This window comes from Pinus tabuliformis, chromosome J, assembly GCF_031772625.1.
Source record: "Pinus tabuliformis cultivar Carrire ecotype Pingquan chromosome J, CPIR1, whole genome shotgun sequence".
Classification (NCBI taxonomy): Eukaryota; Viridiplantae; Streptophyta; class Pinopsida; order Pinales; family Pinaceae; genus Pinus; species Pinus tabuliformis.
In genome coordinates, this window is record NC_142295.1 from 1,441,735,357 (window position 1) to 1,441,757,309 (window position 21,953).

A 21,953-nucleotide genomic window follows, 5' to 3' on the forward strand; every position below is an offset into this window, starting at 1 on the left:
TTAGATGTATAGGAGTCCGTCTTCTCCTCCCCATGTGGATTTCGTTAGTGCATGAGTAAGATATGAAAACCCATGTCACCCCAATATGAAGAGAGGACTTCCACGCATGTAACCTCATCAATTAGATGCATAGGACTTCATCTTCTCCTCCTCAAGTGGGATTCATGCATGGCTAATGCAAAGACGTGAAAACCCTTGTCACCCCAATATGTGGGTAAGCATATAGCGAGCAAAGTACGTACACTAAATATTCAGTTTGAAGCTCTCATCTAAGGTGGACCAGTATTAGCAAAAGACAAGCTTCGAGCTTCAAAACGTGATTAAGTTGGTCAAAATAATACAGATGTTGTGAATCCAAATTGTGAGTTGTAAATCTAGAAACATCAACACGCGAAAAAACTCAAGTTTGGAGGTTAGTAAATCAACTATGAAGGTTAGAAAGGTCGTAATGAGCTGTAACGACAATGTTATATTCGGTAACTGCATATATTGATTAGTTACATTAGTTAAATGCTTTCACTTTTGAGTCTTTTCATTTTCCATAAGTTACTATATAAATATACTAATTACACATTGTACCGTGTGAGACTTGGTTTTGAATATATTGCAGTTATGTTGACACTCTCCCATTCTGTTTGCACTTGAATTCTCTAACATTGAAGGCTGTATAGATCTGTCCATATCCGTACTGCGTTTAAAGTATCATAATAAGCTCATCCTGTGTTAAAATCAGCTTTTGGCTTAGAAAGCCTTTAGAAATACTAATTTTGAAAGTGTTCTGGAATAGAAGTCAACTCATTGGCCATTTTTCCAACCTCCATTATTTCTGATGATCAAAAAGCAGAAAATTAGTTCACATGATTAGCAAACAACATAACTCCAATATTGCCCATGGAGCTTTGAATAGACAGTGATTAAGTGTACTGTTAAGGCACTCCTTAATGTTAAGATCAAGGGTTCAAAACCTGCGGCCAAACCAAAAAAAATCCCATGACTCGGATATTAATCTTAACATACACATATATGCTCAGAACATTAAATTTAGAAACTTTTAGCTTTCTATTCTCTAATACCAATGTTCATGTATGTTTTGAAACTTATTGTGAAAGATGATGGTGGAAGGACGTGTTTAGAGTGTAGTCCCATAGTACAAGTTATGCCACAACCGGAGATGCACAAATGCTGCATCGGAGCTCCCCAAAGCATAATGTAAGCTAGTTTGCTTAGTGTACAGAATATATAAATTAAAAACTGGTGAGCATATTCAGAGGAACAAATGCACTAGCATGACCATTCTGCACTCAGCCTGCCATAACAATATTCACCTTTCTCCTCAGAGGAATTAAATAGGCATTCTACATTAAGTTAACCATTCTCACTCAACCTGTCATAACAGTGTCTGTCTTCCTCGATGAATTACATTAACATAATGACACTAAGACGACCAACGACCATCACCATTCATCCCTCCATAATTGTATCATTCTCCTCGTCATCCAAATCAACTGCTGACAATAGATCTTCAAATGTCAAAGGAGAATGCCTAGCCGCGTACTGAAAAAGTATCTGTATCATAACACCAAAGTATTCATTCATTTCATTATCCACAAGGATACGTCACATTTTGGAAGTTTATAAGAGAAAAAATTTAGAGCCTTTTCCAGTACATACCTTTGAGCAGCTATCTGCAAAAGCACGAGCACGAGTTACAGCACCCTGGAATTGCACATCAGCCACTATAGGCTTTCCATCTATAATACGCAAGCCCTGATCACCCACAGCAAACCGCAAGAGGCTCCCAGGTTTCAAATGCTTCTCATTCTGAACAAAACAAGGATATCAGGGACCATAATACTGGGACTGGTACTGCCTAACGAACCGCCTACGGTTTTCTGTGGTAAAGCTACAGGCTTTAAATGGTCTTTTCATTATACAAAACAGTTCTTGTAACTCACACCTGACAACAAAAAGTTTTAATGAACTTTTCTACCTCAATGAATGCCCTTCCTAAACCAGAATATAATTGTGAAATGCAAATATAAATTTTGAGGTATATTTCCAATGGTAAAGATATCATTATTATAAAGGAGACGTTTCTTCCAAGTGCAAAGTTAGCTATCACAGCGATGTGGATTATCCGTTTGCAGAAGCTTTTCTCAATACCTTGTCTGTGGAGTTCCTCAAATCTCATGTTGCATATGCATAATATTAATATATTAACAGTTATGATTGTTATTACTCCCACAATATTACTAATTAAAAATACATCTTATAGCTAAAATCTCTAACTATAAATATTATTATGAATTTTCAAAACACCTAGCCAATAGGTACAAAATGAAGATTGAGCACACCTGTTGAAGAAATTGTTGAGGCATGCTGGCTATAATAACTGGAGGATCATCTATTGTACCAACAGTTCCATCTTCTTGCAATTCCAAAACAACCTGTCATCATGAAAAGACATTTGTCAGACGTAAGTACAAAGTGAGAAAAGATAAAATTGCCTCCATCCTAAGTTCAAGAGGTATTTTCCTGTCAAAGGAATTACTTAAGAAGAAAGTCCTGAGACAATACATGCAGGAGTATTTCTTCTAGAATCTAGGGTGCAATATATAGCCGTAGTTAAGATGGAATGGTTTTAATTTTTAATTAAAGCTGGAGGCGACAAGCCTCAATGTTCAAAGGGTATCCACTGGAAAAAACATTACTAGCGTGAAAGCATGTAAAGAAATGTTTAAAATTAAAGCCTCAAGGTCCAAAAGAATATCCATTCAAAGTCTACAAAAGACCATAAATAGCAACCACATCTCAGCACAGATATTAAACATCCAACTCGTTAGAAAAATATTAACTCTCAAAGAAAGCATAAATTCTAGCAACGTAAACTAGAAACTATAACAAAGAACAACATGATCTGATTCACAAGCTATCTCTGAACTGATTAGACTATAAATTTAGGACAGCAGGAGCCTCTGCAAACAATCTTTATTTATGGTTGGAACATCCATGGGCCAAAAACATTCTAAATTATGTTACACAGTGAATGGGTGCAAATAAGGTGCACTAGACAGTTGGGCGCAGCTCAGGGCCTAGATTTAGGAATTGTGGATGGTGTTGCAGTGGGTGTAGAAAATATATATTTTCAAATAAATAAATAAATATATAGTCAATTGGGGTTATCTCAGGTGGTTGGGCAGAATGGCTATTATCTTCCCCACCCAGGTTCAAATCCCCGCTAGTGACATGATGAGCTATAATGCCTTGATAAATATTGTTGTAATGGCTTCATGCCTATGAATATTATTGTATTGGCTTCAAGCCTTGTGAACTCTTAAGTGAGTATACCTGTGGTCTGTCCTGGTACCAACAGCCTCACTCTAGCCCTCGGGATGAGAGGGAGGCTGATTTCTTTCCTCGGTAAAAAAGGAAATATATTAATATATATACGTGTGTGTGTGTGTGTGTGTGTTAACCCCCAGATTTGCCTGTGCAACCAGAGGGTTAAGAGCCAACAGGTTTTGATCAAGCCGGTAGTTAAAGACAGCTTTCACAGAGATCAGAGACAATTTTTCCAGGGATCAGAGTTCATTTTCGGAGCCAAAGGCATTTCTGCAGCATATTCATCGGTTCTGGGGAAAATGGTACTTTTAGCAGTCTTCCTACTTTCTAGGAGCCTGAGTTCAAATGTCCACAGCTCAAATGTGATCAGATATTTGGGATTTCAGATTTCAGATTTCAAATGTCCACTGCTAATTTTAGTAGTTAGGGTTTCAGGGTTTGTATGTTGATTCTGAGCATATAGTTGGATTCCTTCTGAAGAATCAAATCTGATGAGCCTGATTTCATTGATATGCGAGTTGCCACTATTTTTAGGCATGCTATATTTGGAAATTGGCAGTGATCTCCTAACAGTTCCCCACATTTTTCGTCTTTTCAAGTTGTTAGGGGTTGGGCTGCTATTTTTTAGCATGTCTATTTCTAGCAGGTGAGGGCACCATGTTTTTCGTTCCAGCTTCGCACATGGCAGCAGTATTCTCAAGGTTCCAATGTGACAAATGGCAATAAGCTAAAAAATTTGTTGTATGCTTCGGTTCAATTTTCAACAGATGACTTATCAATTATTTTAGCAAGGAATGACACCTAGGTATATGGATTCCTTCTTTCTAAATTTGGAAACTGGGAGAGGATTACTTTTAGAGTAAGACAGCCTCATGGGTTAGTGTGCATGAGAAATTTATTATTGGATAGCGAGTTTATTTTGGAAAAGTTTCAATAAGGAAAACTTCACTTGTCTTAAGTCAACATCACATGGACAATAGATAGGGCACAGGAGTTGTTTTTAAGAAAGGTCGACCCCCCTCTTTAATGGCTACTTTTATGGTTGTTATGTAGTATTTGCAGCAGTTGAATTTATTTAAAACAGCCACATTACAACATTGGTGTTTTGCATGAACATGGCCGCCTACTTTGAAGAGTTTGAAGAGTTATATAAGCCAGAGCAAATGGCATTATTTCAGCAGAGTTTTTAAGTGAACAGCCAGCAGTCCTCTTTATCCCATCTCTCTTTTTCTTCTTGCCGCCTACAATTTGCAGGGTGAATTATTGTAGTCAGTCTTGTATTATGTCTCTATGATGCAGACAATCTTTTGACAAAAGGAAGATAGAATTTGATTATACAGTTTTCCACAGCTCTTTGAATTAGTCAGTTAGTTAATTTTGTTTTGTGTGGTGCTATGGGTAGTTTAGTACCTTTACTTTGATTGTATTGATCACTTAAAGTGCACATCTATTCTCTTTATTTCTTTCACATATAGCTGTTGCAAATTTAAATTCTCTTGCATTATTTAAGAATCAACATTCTTGTGTTTTATGTGCTGATTTGTCATTCTAACATGTAGATTTTTCTATGTAATTATCAATACAGAACAATAGGGACACCCCTCTGTGACTGGAAAAGCACCAGTCCAATCGGAGAAGTAAGTCTAATTACTCAGAGGTTTCTCTTAGGTTTGCTTGGTGCAGATTTTAGTGATAACATTATACAATTCAAAAAAATTGCTGATTGCCAATTTATTACAATTAAATTATTAATCTTTGCTCATTAATCAACTGGGTCTAGATTAGTTAGTAAAATGGGGCTGTTTCATACCCTCCGCCAGGTCAAATCCCCCAAAGATGCATTTCACCCCTTGTGAGCTCTCTCACGTATGCAAGCAGACCATTTCATGCAGTTAGTGCCAATTGCAAATCTTGGTGATTTCAGCAAAATAGAGACGTCCACACAGTTTCTCAGCCAAAAGGATCTTTCCAGAATAGAATCTTGTAAGCGGGATACATTCCACTGTAATAGTCCTTGATTGGGGAAAGGCATGTTTGCCACAATGATAATAGGAAGCATCTTCATCCAAAAAAAAGGTTATCCTTTTCAAAACCTATTCACCAAATATTAAATAACACTGGAATTTGAATCCATGATTCATAATACATACATGAATGTCTCTATTGCAAAGATACTTACCCTGTATCCCTATAAAGATCAAGGAAAAAGGCACCCCATTGTGAAGACATGACACTAGAGGCAAATAGCAGGTCTACAATGCAAATCCCAAAATCCAAAAACCACTTGTGAACAAACCAAAACCTTTCCCAAGTACAGAATGTTGGCCAGCAACCTGGAAAGGGTTTTGTAGCTAAAATAATATTGGAGTACCCTAAAAATGGTGTTCAAGTCTATGTAACAGTTGGATAGTGAAATTGCAGCTCAACTTTTATAACGTCGTCAGGAACTTGTAAACACAGAACAAAACCTCTGTAACTGCTTTTGAGCTTAAAATATGCATGGCAATCTCTGGAAACAAACTGGCTGGCATGATAAGATGTGCATCAGACTGATCAGCAAGATGTGTTTATGTTTTATACATTCCTAATTATCTAATAAGACTTAAGACATTAATAAAGGGCGTCTTTGTGTCAAGGGATTAGTTGTGTCCTAATAATGTAATAAGGCCTAAGACATTAATGAGGCCATGTTTGAGTTAATTAGGGGATAGGTGCATCTTGATAATGTCACAATGCCTAAGACATTCATGAGGCCGACTTTGTGGGGTTATGTTTGTCCTAAAAATGTAATAAGGTTAAAGGAATTTATGATGCTAACCTTAGGCTAATTAGGGTTAGGGCTAGGGTAGCATTTATGGCTATAAATAAAGGAGACAGCCTCAACATAAGGCATCAATGTATTTTGTTTGTTTGGCATTGTATTGTAGAGTACCCTCTCTCGAATAGGGCTTGCTTTCTAATACAATCATCCAACTGTCCTTCCATTCTGATTCTCCATTATTGTGTGTTCCATTGCTTAGTATATCCTCTCATGATATTGCAATTAGTCATTTTTGGTTGGAGAGCAATAGTGACGGGCACAGGTTCACCACAAATGGTATCATAGCAGTGGTTGTGTGACCTGTTGACAAGTTCATGGTTTGGTTGGGATGCATCTTTAACCGTAAAGGAGTAAGTTTGATTGTGATCTTCTCAGCACAAGACAAGTTGTTTCTTGTTACTGTTCAAATAAGTCATTTCCTTCTTGTTGTTCAATAATCCATCAGTTGTGTCCACCAAATGTGTTCCTCATTATAGTGTTTATATGTTAGCTCATCTAATTTTTCCATCTCATTGGTATTAGTTCTCTGACATATACAAGCCGATCCATATTGTGTCTTGGTCTTAGAACTTGGAGAAATAACTCATCAAGTCTTTCAAGTATTTATTCAATATTCTTAAGGTTCATCGTATTCTAATTGGGCCATAAATGATTTTGAGTTTATGAAGTGCCTAAAAACAATTGTTGATTAGGTTGTATGCATATATTTGGAAGCCATATATAAGATGTGGACCTTCCATTAACCCCGAATTTTAAGAAAGAATGGTGATTCACAAGGATTCCAAGGACGGATTGGATCTCGGAGACCTCCACTTCCTTCCAGAAGACCTTCAGTGGTTATGTGCAAAAAAAAAGGACTGGGAAGTCCCCTTGGACCTTCAAGTAATTTTCACAATCCCTATTTTTTCTTTAAAAGCAAGCATATTTTGTATTCGGTAGCAATCTGTGCAAGAAGAATTATTAAGTGTCACTACAACCTCCTGAAATTTTGGAATACTGTACATAACGACCAAAATAAGCATGCATACAACTTTGTCTCGACTCTCAACCACTCAATAAAAGAAAACATTTCGTTGAGAAGGCTGAAAGCACCCAGCAACTGGTATTCAAGGCACTCTGACTGCATGTGTGGGCAGCAGTCACTTGTCATTTATGTTGAAGCTTATGGTAGCTTCGGAATGTCTTCTGCATAGACTTGGTGTCTTAGAATGTGGAAGATGACTTATTGCCTCTTTAGATGCTTGCTTGGTGGAGTGAGTGACTTATGTCTTCTTTCCTAAGTCTAACTTGGGAAAAGTACAATAATTAAAATCAATTAATTATTGTGGACTATTAAGTCATTTTCTCAAGATAAATAATATAAATTATTTACGTGACTTAGAAATTATCTCAACCATTGATCTCCAAGATCTTCTAGAAGGGAGATTAGGGTTAGGGATTTAAGCATAATGAAGATTATAAAAAGAAGCCTAAGGAAGAAGTAAAGACACGAGAGGAGACACAACAAGAGAAAGCGTTTTTCTCTAGTGCGAGTGGCTGAATAGACTAAAGCACAAAGGAGGAAGACTGAGGAGGACACAAGCATATCCAAAAGGTTGAGTATTTGGAGATTGTAGGGACTAGTTTTTAAAGAGAGAGTGAGGTCAATTGATTGGAGTAGCTGATTTGTTAGAGGCCAAATTTCTTGAGACACAATGGCAACTCGTAAGGAAGGCACAGGGTCAATTTTGCTAGCTAATTGTTGGGCCAAATTTCTCCAGGGCGAATTCCTTCAAAGGTTAATTTCCAGGGGGCCAAATTCATTTGCTAGGGGCCAAGTTAGAGTTTCCAGTAAGTGTATTTTTCCTTGTAATTCTCTGTGGGTCGAAAACCCTGATTTTCCAGATTAATAAATGACGAAGAATCGTTGTGGGTATTTATTTGTTGCAATGTGTGATTAATCTCTCCTAATTTCATTTTCATTGCATGTATCTCTAGAGGTTAAAATTCCTGTGATTTTATTTTTTGTTTTCAAAATTTATTTGATTAGTTACATTTGGTATTATCAAATTTAACAATTTACTAGTCAAAATTAAGCTTCCATCAGGGAACATTAATTAAATGGATTTTGCACAGTGCATATGATAATAGACCAAAAAAGTAAATCAGAAAGAAGAAACTTGAGGAAAACCTTGATTATGTACTAAGGGCTCTAGAAGATCGAATAATTAGTGAGCTTTTCCTGATAGACATCCCCCAAAGGAGAGATGAGGAAGAACCTCCTAAGGAACCACATCCAAATACGAACAAAAACATATCTATGGTTGAGGATAGGGGAGTCCGATGACACATGAATCAAAACTTTGGTTGGTCAATTGGACCAATACTTACCCTTCACAATATTCCTAAAAAATTCAAATAAAAGGGTCCTCATTGCATAATTACACATGGAAGTTAAAACCTTCCAATGGTCTCAATAGATTACAAACAAGCCTAGGTCGTACAGATACACATGGAAGGAATTCAAAGAAGATTTATTCGATCAGTATGACAACACTTGAAACAATGGTTGTTTCAACCAGATCTCTAAGTTCAAACAAACTGGATCAATAATGGAACATACCATCCAACATCAAAATTTGGCTTCACATGTTTATGATTTATTAAGGATAAGATACAAGAATTATATATCAAAGGACTTAAAGAGGACACGTGTTATGAGGTTAAATGCTCAAACACAGTATTACCGAGGATGCAATTCACAAGGAAAGACATGTTGAAGGAAAAAGTTGAATCCAGTGGAGGTATACCAATAACCAGCATAGAGGAATTTTGCGGAAGTCGGCTAAATACTCCATACCAATACAAAGGATCTCTCCCAACAAATTGGAAGGAAAAAAAGTGTTACCTAGTATGAAGGGAGAATTTTTATGTGTTGGGATACAACCCATCCTCATAATCAACAACTATTGTAACTTGCTTACTGAATTGCATTGTAAATGAGGGCATTTTCAGTAGAACCAACACCCTTCATTTGCTAAGATCGAATTTTGAGAAAATGGTTCGAATTGATGAATTATTATAGTTATTGAATACTCCAATATACTTGATTGTCGATGATATAGTGAAAATTAGCAAAGCCGCTCTCACCAATGTTTGAACTTGTTTACAAAATTTATAAGACAAAATCGACTTTCTCCAACTTGAGTCACAACTTCAACGAGATGAAGTACTGCAAAAGGGTCAACATTCTAAATTAGTCCTTGTTCAAAACAATTCTCTTTTTGACTTTCAAAAAGATTCTTATCTATTAGAAATGTGACTAGTTTTGGTCTTCATAATTGTTATTGTACTCATTTCAATAAGTATCTTATGTAACAAACAAAAGAAGAAAAGAAAAAGTATTGTTTTAAAGCATGGCTTTCATGCTCTTTATTGATGGTCTTCTAGGTAAAAGCATGCTCTTCATGCTTCTAGGGTTTGTTAAGTCATAGGATATATTGTCATGAATCAAGAGAGTCAACATCATGATTATAAGACCCTTATGGGCTAGATGTACCTTGTAAAAGAAAATCTAGAAGGTCCTGGAAACCCCCAAAGTACAAATCAACCATGGCAGCTATAACTCGACCTAAATGAGGGAATTCAACCCCTTAGAAATGTTATAAATAGAAGCATATTCGACCTCATTTGGCATTCACTCACTCACAAGTTCAATCTCTCAATAAGAAGTTTGATCTGTAGTTGGGAGAAGCAAGAAAAGAAGAGCAAAGGTCTAGAAGGCAAGGAGAATCCAAGAAGAAGAAGAAAAGTTTGTTTTTGGGCTTTATCTCTCTCACACATGCGAAATCTAGGGTTTTTGTAGCATCCAGGAACGTTGAAATTGCAGATCTTAATTGTAGGAGATCAAGTTACAGTATCAAGTTGCTAAAAGAGTGAATACTCAGTTTTGACCTTATTGCACTCGAATTTTCAAAGTTCCAAGGAAGCGAAAGTACCAATTTTTTCAACAAGGATCGGATCACATATCAGCAGTGCATGTGTCATAGTCATCCCATTCTGCAAGTTATATTGTAAATGATCTTAGTAAAACCATGAGTCTAACGAAATCCATCCTAGGAGGTTTTTTTAACCTCATTAATTACCTGTGCTTTTCGACATGGCTGATCAAAAGAGCTTTTTCCCTCTAGTTTAAACCCCCAAAGATAGGGTAAAATTTATTGTCAAATTATTAAATGAGTCTTAGTGTTTAGTCGAGTTTGATGTAAAAGTGGTTTGGGAATAATTTAAGTTAATTGGCTAAATTATTTTATTACAAATCACTTGGTTTACTAGATCATATTGAGTCGAAGATGGATTATGTGTCTTGAGGGTCTAAGACAAATGTGCATTCCTTCTTTGAGTCTTATAAAAGAAAAATCATATGTATTAGAGGGTTGAAAAAATAATTAATCCCCTCGTGTGAATTAATTAATTTTTCTGGCAAAATTATATTAAATCCTAAGCCAAAAAATTAACTAATTAGAGTCAAAATTAAATTGTCTAGGAAATAAATTCTCCAAATGGAAAAAATCGTGGGTATTTAAAGATCAATTTTTAAAGATCCTCCACCAAGGGAATATTGTCTTTTTCAAGAAAATTTGGACCCTTGGACCTTGGTGGTTAAATCAAAGTCAATTTTTTAGGAAATTAGCTCTAAATAATTAATTTTGAGCTAATTAAAATGGAATTAAATGATAAATTCGAAAATTCCTCAAAAATAAGAAATCAAGGACCAAGATTAAAATATCTTGAAGTGTTTATCAACAGCCAAGATTAATTTTAAAAGAATCAAAGAAACTAGCCGTTATTTTTCCATTTGGAGAATTTATCTATAAATTAGAGAGTCATTTGAGTCTCTAGTCATCTTGATCTCTGGCTAGAATTGTTGTTGAAACATTGTGTAAACTATTGTCCCACTAGGAACTATTTTTTCTATCATAATAAAAGACTTTGGGGTGCAATTCAAGGTGTTCTTGCTTATTGATTTGTGGTATGTGCTGACTACAGGCATCTCTATGTTGTGTTGAATATTGGTAAGATATGTTTTTTCATTAGATGGAGATAAAATCATACTATTGATAGTTTTGGGCTAATCTTAGGTGGTTTGATTCCCCATGTGATCTAACAGATTATTTTTTAAGATAAATACATAGTGTTTGCAGGTACTTCAGTCCTTGGCCTCCAAGTTCACAAACTTGGGCAAGAATCACTGTTGCTTGGATCTCTAGTTTTTATATGGTGGATTTAATCTTCGCTTGGGCTATAGTGAATCATTAATTTTTCTGAAGTATTTTAGTCATTCTTTTAAGTACACCAAAAAAAAAAAAAACTCAAAATGCATTTAAAAATACATGCATATTTTGTAAATTGTAATTGTAATTTATTTTTCTAACTTGGGTTGGGGTTTTAGATTTATTTTGTATATATTTGGGGTTTGGGTGTTTCTATTTTTATTTTTGCAGGTTAGATCAAGGAGTTAAGTGGAAGAAGAGCTAGATCTAGGCCCTTGAGGGTAAGATCTAGTCTCTTGGAATTTTTTGCAGGTTTCCCACGACAAAATTTTCAGAAAATCAAAGAGCTGAAGCATAAAAAAAAATTCAGAGCAAGGGTTTTTAGTTTTTGGCTTTCCCAAGGCCAGATCTACCTCCTCCAGGCCCAACGTCTCCCTCTCTTGGCCTGCATCAACCCTCCTTGCCCTCTGCGTCATCTTTTCGACCCTCCTAGGCTGGTTGTTAGCCCTCCCTAGGCCTGCGCAGGCCTCTCCTCCTTTTCGGCCCTCCTCCCTTGGCCCTTTCTCCTCCTCCTCCTCCTTGGTCATCGTCCTCTAAGGGCTTGTGGCTCCCTTGTGGAGCCTTTAGGCCCTAGGCCTTAGGCCTTGGGGTTAGCCCCTAGATCCCTATTTTCCCAAACGCTAGCCTTTCTAGGCAAAGCGTTGGCCCTTCTTAGCCTTTTCTAGCCTCCTTGTGGCCTGATCTATCACCTTAGCCCACTTATCCCTGCAAATTTGCTTCCCTCATCCTAGTTCTCCAAATTTTGGCCTCTTTTGCCCCAAAATTGACCTGAAATCCTAATCTAAAGATTTAAGACTAAATATTTGGCAGTTTTGCAAGATTAAGGTCCCAAAATTCATATCTAGCAAGCAGCAAGGTAATCCCAAAGTTTCAACGATTTTCAATGGTGAGATCTTCAAAGCCTTGAGCCTAGGGTTTGACCTCCAAACCAGTGTTGCGACCATCGCGATTTCATCACGATGTTTTCAAAAAATCACGATTTTTTAACTTTGCCGATAAAATCGCCCGATTTTTATGAAGTTTTTTTTCAAAAAAAATCATTGAAAAAATCGCGATTCAATAAGCAAAAATCATGGACCTCCGGGACAACGCGTTTTAAAAGCGATTTCATGGGTTTTATTTGTCATTTTTAGCAGACAGCGGACTTGTTTGAGAGCTGAGGAGGAGAGGAAGGTGACTACTAGGGCAGAGGAGGAGAAAAACGGAAGATTTTAGCATCCCAAGCAAGAGAAATTCGTGTTTGGACCAAATTTCTTCGGCAAACCGTGGTTTCCAGGTATGGGCACCAAATTTGGCCATTTTTTGGGGGTTTTTTTCTTGTTTTTGCTTGGGTTTCTATAACCCATTGATTATCAATGATTTTTGAGTGGATTTGATTGTGTTTTTTTTTTTTCATTTTTGTTGCATAGAGTGGAGAGGGTTCATTTTGGTCAAAAATGCAAAAACTTGATTGTTAGATTTATTAGTTTAATTTTTTCTTGTGCTCTATTTTTTTGCATCATTTTTTATTGGGTTTGAATGTGCATTTTTTCTATTATTGTTGGATTGAGTTGAGGTTTTTTTTTGTCAAAAATTCAATGTGTTGTGTCATGTATGTAATTTTATTTATTTTTTTAACTTGCAATTCTTCTTGTGCCATAGGTTCAAGTTTCAAGTTTCAACTTCAAACTTCATCTTACATTAAAACTCAAGAGTTCAACCAAGTTACAAACATGCCAAGGAAATTGGACCCTCTGTGGGAATTTGGTGAACCTGATGGAGGGTTTGATAGATCAAACTTGTCTTGCAAGTTGTGTGGGCATCATATGACAGGGGGGTTTATAGATTGAAGTATCACCTTGCAAAAATCCCTGGACATGAGGTAGGGCCTTGCACCAATACAAATCCGGAAATCATCCAAAGAGCCCTCAGATCATTGGAAGAATTAGAGCAAGCCAAACTGTCCAAGTCAGATCTGAGGAAGCAACTAGCAGGGAGAGTGTTAGGAGGTGAATATGAAAGTGGCACTGGTTCTACTTCAACATCAATATCTACAACCAACCCTGTAGCTACCTCATCATATTTTGTTCCTAGAACCACGGCTGGTTCACAACCATCTATCTCTTCAATGCTTAAAAAAAAGGAGAAAGAAGAAGCTGACAAGTTGTTGGGCAAGTTTCTCCTTTGGAGTGATATTCCTTTCAGCGTTGCAAGGAATAATCCATTTTTCCAGCCTACTGTTGATGTTATTGCAATTGTTGGCCCAGGGTACAAAATCCCTTCTTATGATGACTTTAGAGGCCGCATTCTTCAAGATGAAAAGGTTGACTGCACCAAAAGATTGGAGGAGTTTAGGGCATCATGGGCATAAACAGGATGCATTGTGATGTCAGAGGTTGCACCGACCAAAAGGGGAGAAGCTTTATAAACTTCTTGGTTAATTGTCCCAAGGGGACAATGTTTATGAAATCTGTTGATGCATCTGCACATATCAAAGATGCAAAATTATTATGTGATTTGTTGGATGTGTTTATTTTGGAGATGGGTGCACAACATGTTGTCTAAGTCATAACGGACAATACTACAAATTATGTTGTTGCTAACAAGATGCTTATGGAGAGACATCCTACTTTATTTTGGACACCTTGTGCTGAACATTGTATTGATTTGATGTTGGAGGACATAGGAAAAATTTCCTTTGTCAAAGATATTGTTGACTCGTCAAAAAACGTTACAAAATTTATATATAATCATGCATTTGTGCTTCATTTGATGAGAAAATTCACCAACAACGAGTTCATGTGCCGCGCCATTACTTGATTTGCCACCAGTTTCATATCTCTTCAATCCCTCTTGAATTCTATGTGGGATGTGAAGAGAATGTTTCTTTCAGATGAGTGGTGTGCTTTGACATTTAGCCGCAAACCAGAGGAAAAGGCCATATGCAGATTAGTTTCATACCAGGAAAACTTCTGGGCGGGAGTGCAGGAGGTGTGCAGCATTACTGAACCTTTGGTAAAGATTCTTCGATTAGTTGATAGTAACAAGCCCGCAATGGGCTACTTGTATAACGCCATGGATAGGGCCAAAGAATCCATTCGGGCCTACTATGATGAAAAGGGAGATGAAGAGTTTCAGAAACAACTCCTCCTATGGGAAGTGATTGATGAACGATGGAACAACACACTCCATTGTCCCATTCATGCTGCAGGGATCTACCTGAGCCCCACATTTTTTACCCCTGTGGATTCTTATTTGATGCTGAGATCATGGATGGATTCTTCACCTATGTTTAGAAGATGGTGCCATCTCTAGCAGAATGTGCAGAAATCTCCAAAGAAATGGAGGTATACAGGATGGCAGGTGGCACATTTAGCTTTGAGATGGCTTTGGTTGATAAGAAGACTAAAATGCCAGGTAATTTTTAGTTTGTTTCAAATTTCATTGTCTCTTCAAGTTCATAACTTCATACTTTGCTTCAAATTTCAAATTTCATTTTTTTCTTATGTTTATCTTATTTGTAATTTTGTTGTAGATGCATGGTGGAGAAGTTATGGTGCCAGAGTACCCCATCTGCGAAAGCTTGCCATTTGAATCCTCAACCAAACATGTAGCTCCTCAGGATGTGAGCGCAACTGGAGTGTATTTGAAAAAATACACAACAAGAAGCGCAACAGGTTAAACTTAAAACTTAAAATATTCCAAATTTCCAATTAATTTTTTGAATTCATTAAATAATATTTTTTTTATAATTATTATTTTATGATCTTTGTACAGGTTGGAGTCCCAGTGACTTAATGACATGGTCTACGTCTACTACAATCTTCGATTGTGGGTGAGGCAACTTGAGAGGATACCTGATATGGAGGCCATCTCATTGGATGGGATTGACACCACTGCTGCATGGAGGGTTGAGGCCGAGAGGCCTCTCATGGAGTTTGTCGATGATTGGTTAGAGCAGGAGGTAGTGGAAGGCATAGAGGGGGCAGAGGAGGAGGAGGAGCAATAGGAGGAGGAGGTGACACCACCTACCCAGGCTACCCCTGCCACCAGTAGAGGACGTGGTCTACCTCCTGTAGCTCCTAGTTCTTCAGCTTCTAGAGCACAGCAGAGTCCACTGCCAACTCCACCGGCATCTACATCTAGAGGGAAAGGGAAAGCTATTGCATTTTCTCGCAAGAGGGGCAGAGGAAATCAGTAGTATTAGTTATTTGGTTCATTTCATTGTATATGACATTATGACTCATGATATGAGATACATTATTATATTTTTTGTTGATATTTTGAGGTTGAGTCGGGACTCAGGAGTTAGGACTTACTATTCAAGACATGATTCACTATTGTGTGATGTAGCACTAGAAATGATATTACACATCTTATATATTAGTCCTTTTATCATATTTATGTGTCAATGTATTTATTTTATGTTGTAGATGCTTTAGATATTAAAAATTTGAAAAATAATGAATATTTTTGTATTTTCCGATTTTTTCCCAATTTTTATGATTTTTTCCGATTTTTTCCCCTCGCCGATTTAATCTCGATCACGATTTTCGCAACATTGCGAATCCAAACCCTCATTTTAATTCAGTTCCATTACAGCAGTAAAATCATTAATTTCTAGGCTCTAAAATCATATTCTAATTGGTCAAAATCAATTTAAATTGCAAAATCTAAGTTTTCACAAGTTTTGGCCACTTGGGCATCTTTAATTTGACCTAGATCTAACATTTTAGCTTGCTGGAATTTACTGCATAACTGTGAAATTCAAGTCTGAAATATTTCTAAAGCATATACTTAATTAGGACTAAAATTTTGAATTTTTAGTTCCCCACCAAAAGCTTACTATTTTTAGACATTGGGGGCAGCAACTTACTGTTGTAATTAGTTTATCAGTTCTTAATTTTCTTAATCATATTCACTAAAACTCAAAAAATTAATTTTTTTCAATTTTGGTCTAAGTCACCAGATTCATCCTAAACCCCCTACGAATCCCAAATCCAGCGAATCCGACACAATTCGGTCCGGATTCGTGTCCAAATCATATGACATGTCGTGTCCTTTTCCGACACGTCGAATCCGAGGTCGTGTCACGATTTTCAAAAGCGTGTCGCGATTTTGGGAAACGTGTCCTGTTCATGGTAATGTTAAATTCTTAAAGTAAAAGTGACATTCTCCTTAATCTTCATTTTCATCCTTTTACTTAAATTTTTAACATTACCATGAAATGACTCGGGATGTTTGAAAGTGGTTCCGGCCTCATTGGATTTCATATGGAGAAGGTAGAATTTTAGATTTCATTCAAAATCTAGCAGACTTATCAGTTTTTCACGATTTTAGGATTGGGGGATTGTAATGTTTCCATTGAAAATTGTCATGTATTAGGGTATGAAACTCGTATTTAATCAAGAGCACCAATCCCTCTATGTACCTTGATGTTAGTGACATTGGTTGTCGAACTCCTGTATCATGACCCTCCTAAACATGTACGAATCACTCAAACAAAATCTTGACTTGACATGTTATGCTTCTTCTATCTTATGTTAATGCTTAAACGGTGCTATTAATGACAAAGATCCCTATACAGATACAGAGGTAATGACAAAGATACCTCTGGATATTAATGCTTAGAGGGTGATATTAATGACAAAGATCCTAATTTTCCAACAAGACTAAAAAATTAAGACATTTCTCGTGGTGGCAAGAGGGCCAAGCATAAGAAATAGATAATAGATTGACATGTATTTGAATTTTGTATGTACTATGCATGCTAATAGCTATAGATGAAGATCTATGTTTGAAATCAATAAATTTGTATCATTAATTAAAATTTGTGTAAGAAATATGATAATATCTAATTTTTAATATATATATTTATAATAAAATAATATATAACGTGTCGTAACGTGTCCTGTTCTGGGGGGTCAGCGTGTCCGAATCCGACACCACGAATCTCGAACCCTACGTGTCCCGAATCCCCGTGTCAGGTGACTTAGATTTTGGTGAAAAGTATATATTTTTAGAAAGTATTGGGCAGCTACTTTTGACTGGGTTAATTTGTTGATTTGTGGTTAATTCACTGCTGTAATAATCATATCAGATCTGAAAATTGCTAAGGCAAACTCACCTAGAGCCCTAAATTTGAAATTCTCAAGTTCTGGTGCATTTTGCTATTTTTTGGCATATTGGATATCTAGTTTGGGAAGTTTTTATCTTGCTGATTTGTCTTTACTTACTGTTGTAATCTTAAAATCAGATCTGAAATATTGTTGAATACTCCATCGTAAAGTGTGCTAAAGAAGTTAATTTACATTGTTGGTTAATTTGGAAATTTAATGCTTCAATGTGTTGAGTAATTTTCATTATTTTGGAGTGGTTTATGCACTGTTGTTATACATTGGTAAATCTGAATTTTCTGAAGTAGTAGTGTTGATATAAACTGTCATCAGCACCTTGATTAACTCTTGTTATCATTTGGCATCTTAGGTTATTTGATATCTTGTGAAATTTGCACTTGTATCCATAAGCAATGTATCTTGTTTAAGATTTGCATTTCACTATTGTTAAGTACCATTAAGAGGTCTCTAATCAACAACTCAAGGGAATCTTAACTCAAGATAAACCTCACTCATAATCTCTTGCATAAGCATCTCACATAGGCAGCGGGTGTCCATCCGGTCATTTGGTTCCAATTCATAAGAAGCAAGAATTTGTGACTCCATTAAGGCACTAGTCTCATAATAGAAAATCTAATTAAATCATAATCTTGCTTGATTTCAACCAAGTGGCTAGGCCACTCATCCGTGTCTCCCAAGTAAGTTGATTCTCAACTTGCTTTCCTTCACTTCATTCCATAGGGACTAGCCCCCATACCCTGTTGTTGGGAGACAGCTAGAACGTAGGCGGGGATCAGAGTGACAGTCCCCGTCCTGAGCGTTGTCGAGGTGCCTATACAATCCAGGTGACAACAAACCTCATTGACCTTGGGATAATCTGTTTTGCTCAAAGGAAGATCCCTTGAAGAACTGTCTTGTCCCAAAATTAGGGTTTTGCGGCAACTACAGGGCCAAAGTTGCAAGCCAAAGTTCCAAGTCAAAGTTGCAGGGTCAAAGTTGGGGTCGTAGTCGAAGTTGGAAGTTGGTTGATGCAGGATTGAACCTTGTTGATCTAATCATATTGGAAGGATTGCTTAAAAGGCTAACTTGGTACTTGGACGAGGACTTGGTCTAGGGTTTGGGTCTTGATTGTCTCATTTGACGCAGATTCCATAAGATGAGAGATTTTTTGGGTTTTCCCCTTAGAGGGGTTTTGCCCTAGCTTAGAGCCTAATTTTTGTGTCCTCTATCTTTACTATTTTGCTCTTGTTAATTGTTTGATGAAGAAGAACTAATAAAGAAAACTCAAGAAAGAAAATAAAGTTCACAAGCAATTATGAAAGTTGAGGAAAATCAGAATTAATAGCTGTCATACTACATTTTCCAACATTATCAACAACTAGCACATTATCAAAATAGTGACACCACTTCAAAAGCACATTCAAATGAAAATGAGAGTTTCACTTGCATTTCCCAAGCCCATCATAAGACCTTTGGAAGAAGTCATCAACAACAAGCATAGAACCGGCCTTGGATACAAAAATGAAGTGAACTTTCACATCCTGACTATTCTAAACCAAATCCAATTTCAAAGTGTTGGATTTCTTCAAGAAAGTTCATCTTCACTTACTCCATTTCCACGTTAGATTCCCAAATGCCAACATTATCATCGAGTTGACCACAATGGAGGATCAATGTTTTGACCTTCATCCTTGTGAGCGTTGTGGAAAGCATAATCATCCTTCAAATAGGTGTTCCAATCATAATAACCCTAAAAGAGTAAAGATTCACCTTGGACAGACCACTTCTTGGCAATGGTCATCAATAACCAAAAAGATATATCAATCCTACCAAAGAATCCAATCCAATCTCAAATATTAACACATCTTGTAGCAGATAGATTTTCATATTCTCACCATGCATATGACAAGGGGGAAAATGATATTCAACTCCACGTTTCAAAGTCATATCCAACGAGCCTGAGCCACAAGCAAGAACCAAAGCCAGCAGCCAAAGCATATAGCTAGAGTTAGCCAAAGCCAAAGTAAAAGTTGTAGCTAGAAAAAGAGTCATGTTCCATAACCACCATTTGGTTTGTGGTCAATAGAAGACTTACAGCTTCTGCTAGACAACAATTTGTGGTCATCTTCAAAACCATCAAAGAGCACTTCTATTTCGCAAAAGACCTCAACTTCGAGCTAGATATGAACTTGTTCCAAAAACTACTTCAAACCAAGTTCCAAAGTTGGTGGTCAACCTTAAACCACCACCCAATAGAAGACTTCATCTTTTGCTACCCATTTGGTTTGCAATCTTCCTTGAACCACCAGATTGAAAGAGCACATTAGGCATTCGCTGCAATCCACTTCAAGATTTCAGCTCTCTTCTTGGGTGTACATAAACCCCTTTGGATTAAGGGGGGAAATGTCGGAAACCTAATCCTTAGGGATTATGTAAATTTTTATTATTCACTTGAGGAAGATGAAAAATCACAAATGAACTTGAATATGTGTTCGGAGTCCAAGAGACCTTTTGGAAGGTGAATCGAAGGGTCAAAACCAATTGTACTTGTATGTATATCTTTCTAATAAAATAAATGTATCTCACTATTATCTCTTCATCTTGTGCGTGTTGATGTTTGTAGCATTGGAAGGTCCTCTGCATAGGCTAAGTGTCTAGCCAGAACCAGAGAGTCCTCCTTAGGTTCTTTGTACGAAAGGAACAATTATTATGATTTCTTTCCTAAGTTTTAACTTACGAAAAGCACAAACTAATTTATTGATTGATGTTAGCTATAGGGCTAAAGTGTCCGTAATTGATCTAAGTCGGTTAGGATTTATTCCTTGCTCTCTATCACTTTGGAGATTGGGGATTTGGCTCAATGAGAAATTATAAAGAAAACCTAACAGAGAGGATGAAGACACAACATTTTGTGATTGAGAAAGATATTCTCTCAACGAGTGAGAGGCTCGAGTGACTGAAGAGAAGAAGAAAGTGTGCAACAAGGATTTTCCAGAAGGAGAATTTGTGAGGGTCAAGTTAAGCAAAGAGAAGTTGAGACTTGGAGGACAAAGGCTGAAATTTCTACAAGCTGAAACTTAGAAAGGAGGCCAAGTGGAGCAAAGGAAAGGCCAAAACTTCAACTAAGAGAGGCCGAAATTCTTCCAAAGCACAGTCATACAAGGAGGTTGAATCAAGTACAAGTAAAGGTTGATATATGCCAAGGTTGTGTCATCTTCCAACAGCCGATTTCAATCGTTGAATTCTTCCTTGGGTTAAGAATCCAGTGGGTTATTTCTAGTTTCAATTATTTCTATAATTTCTATGTATTTCTTTGTGGGTCAAGGGCCTAAGTTTTCTACATTAATAAAAGTGAAGGAAGATTAAATTTTGGTTCAAATCCACAAAATCCTCAACTATTCATATTTCTAGATTCTTTAGATCCACCTATCCTCCAAGAGATCTAACTAACTCTAAAATTTATGTAACTCACTCAAACACTCTCGAGATATCTCCTAAAGAGTAGATCTAATTACAATATTCCTTGTTTCATCACTTATGTACAATTCTTCTAAAACCATAGGAAAATACATTTAAACTAAATAATTTCACTCAATTAGGGAACCAACTCCCTTGGTAAATGAAACCCCTAGGTCTAGTCAAAAGGAATTTTGACTTGGAGGTTAGATGCTCCTACAGATATGGATCACTCTTATGTGTTTATACCAGAGTGATAACCAAAACTAGAACATGGTGTTGAGGGAAAAGTCAAGGAACACCAAGATGACTAGATCAAACATAGTGGTATCAAATCTCACAAGGATTCAGCAATTTCGAGATGATCTTGGAGTTGTTGGAGTGGTTGTGTCAAATGAGTAGTTTGTAAGGATAAATTTGAGCAAGTTCACAAAAAAATGGGCTACATCTGTAACAAGTGTTCTAGCACGAGAGAAACTACTTAATTGGAGCAGGTTGTGGAATAACTTCACTCAGAAGTAAATATGGGAGCAGTCATTGTCTAGCAGACAGAGAGCGTAACAGTGGGGATGAGGAGAACCTTACATTTACCAATCAGGCAAGTAAAAGCAAGGCAAACGCCAAACAGAACCTGAGAGAAGGAACTACTTCACAAGTTGACAAGAAGAGGGACATGAGCAAAGTGAAATGCTTTGCATGTCACAAGTTTTGCCACTTTGCAGGTCAATGTTCGAACAAGAAGGGCAAGGGAAAGGCACCTATGGCAGCATCTGCACAGATGGATGAGTTGGCCACCAAGTTTGAAAAATAGTTCTCATTGGTGTCTTGCCATTTTGGAACTGTTACATAGGAGGGGTGGTTCATGGCTACTGGAGCATCTCGTCACATGATGGGATCTCGAGATCTCTTCACCAATATGGCAAAGGA

General features: G+C 36.9%; 1 protein-coding gene across 1 annotated transcript in view; it reads right to left on the minus strand.

Moving 5' to 3' along the window:
• Window positions 1–1,035: 1,035 nt before the first annotated feature.
• The window catches only part of LOC149232781 (uncharacterized), a 111,035-nt gene continuing 90,117 nt past the window's right edge, over window positions 1,036–21,953 (minus strand). The window contains exons 5-7 of the mRNA XM_089379517.1: window positions 2,355–2,447; window positions 1,672–1,821; window positions 1,036–1,566 (exon numbers count right to left, since the gene is read on the minus strand). Of these exons, the coding sequence (XP_089235643.1) occupies window positions 1,462–1,566; window positions 1,672–1,821; window positions 2,355–2,447 (348 nt within the window). The 3' untranslated portion in view covers window positions 1,036–1,461. The remainder of the gene's footprint in view (window positions 1,567–1,671; window positions 1,822–2,354; window positions 2,448–21,953) is intronic.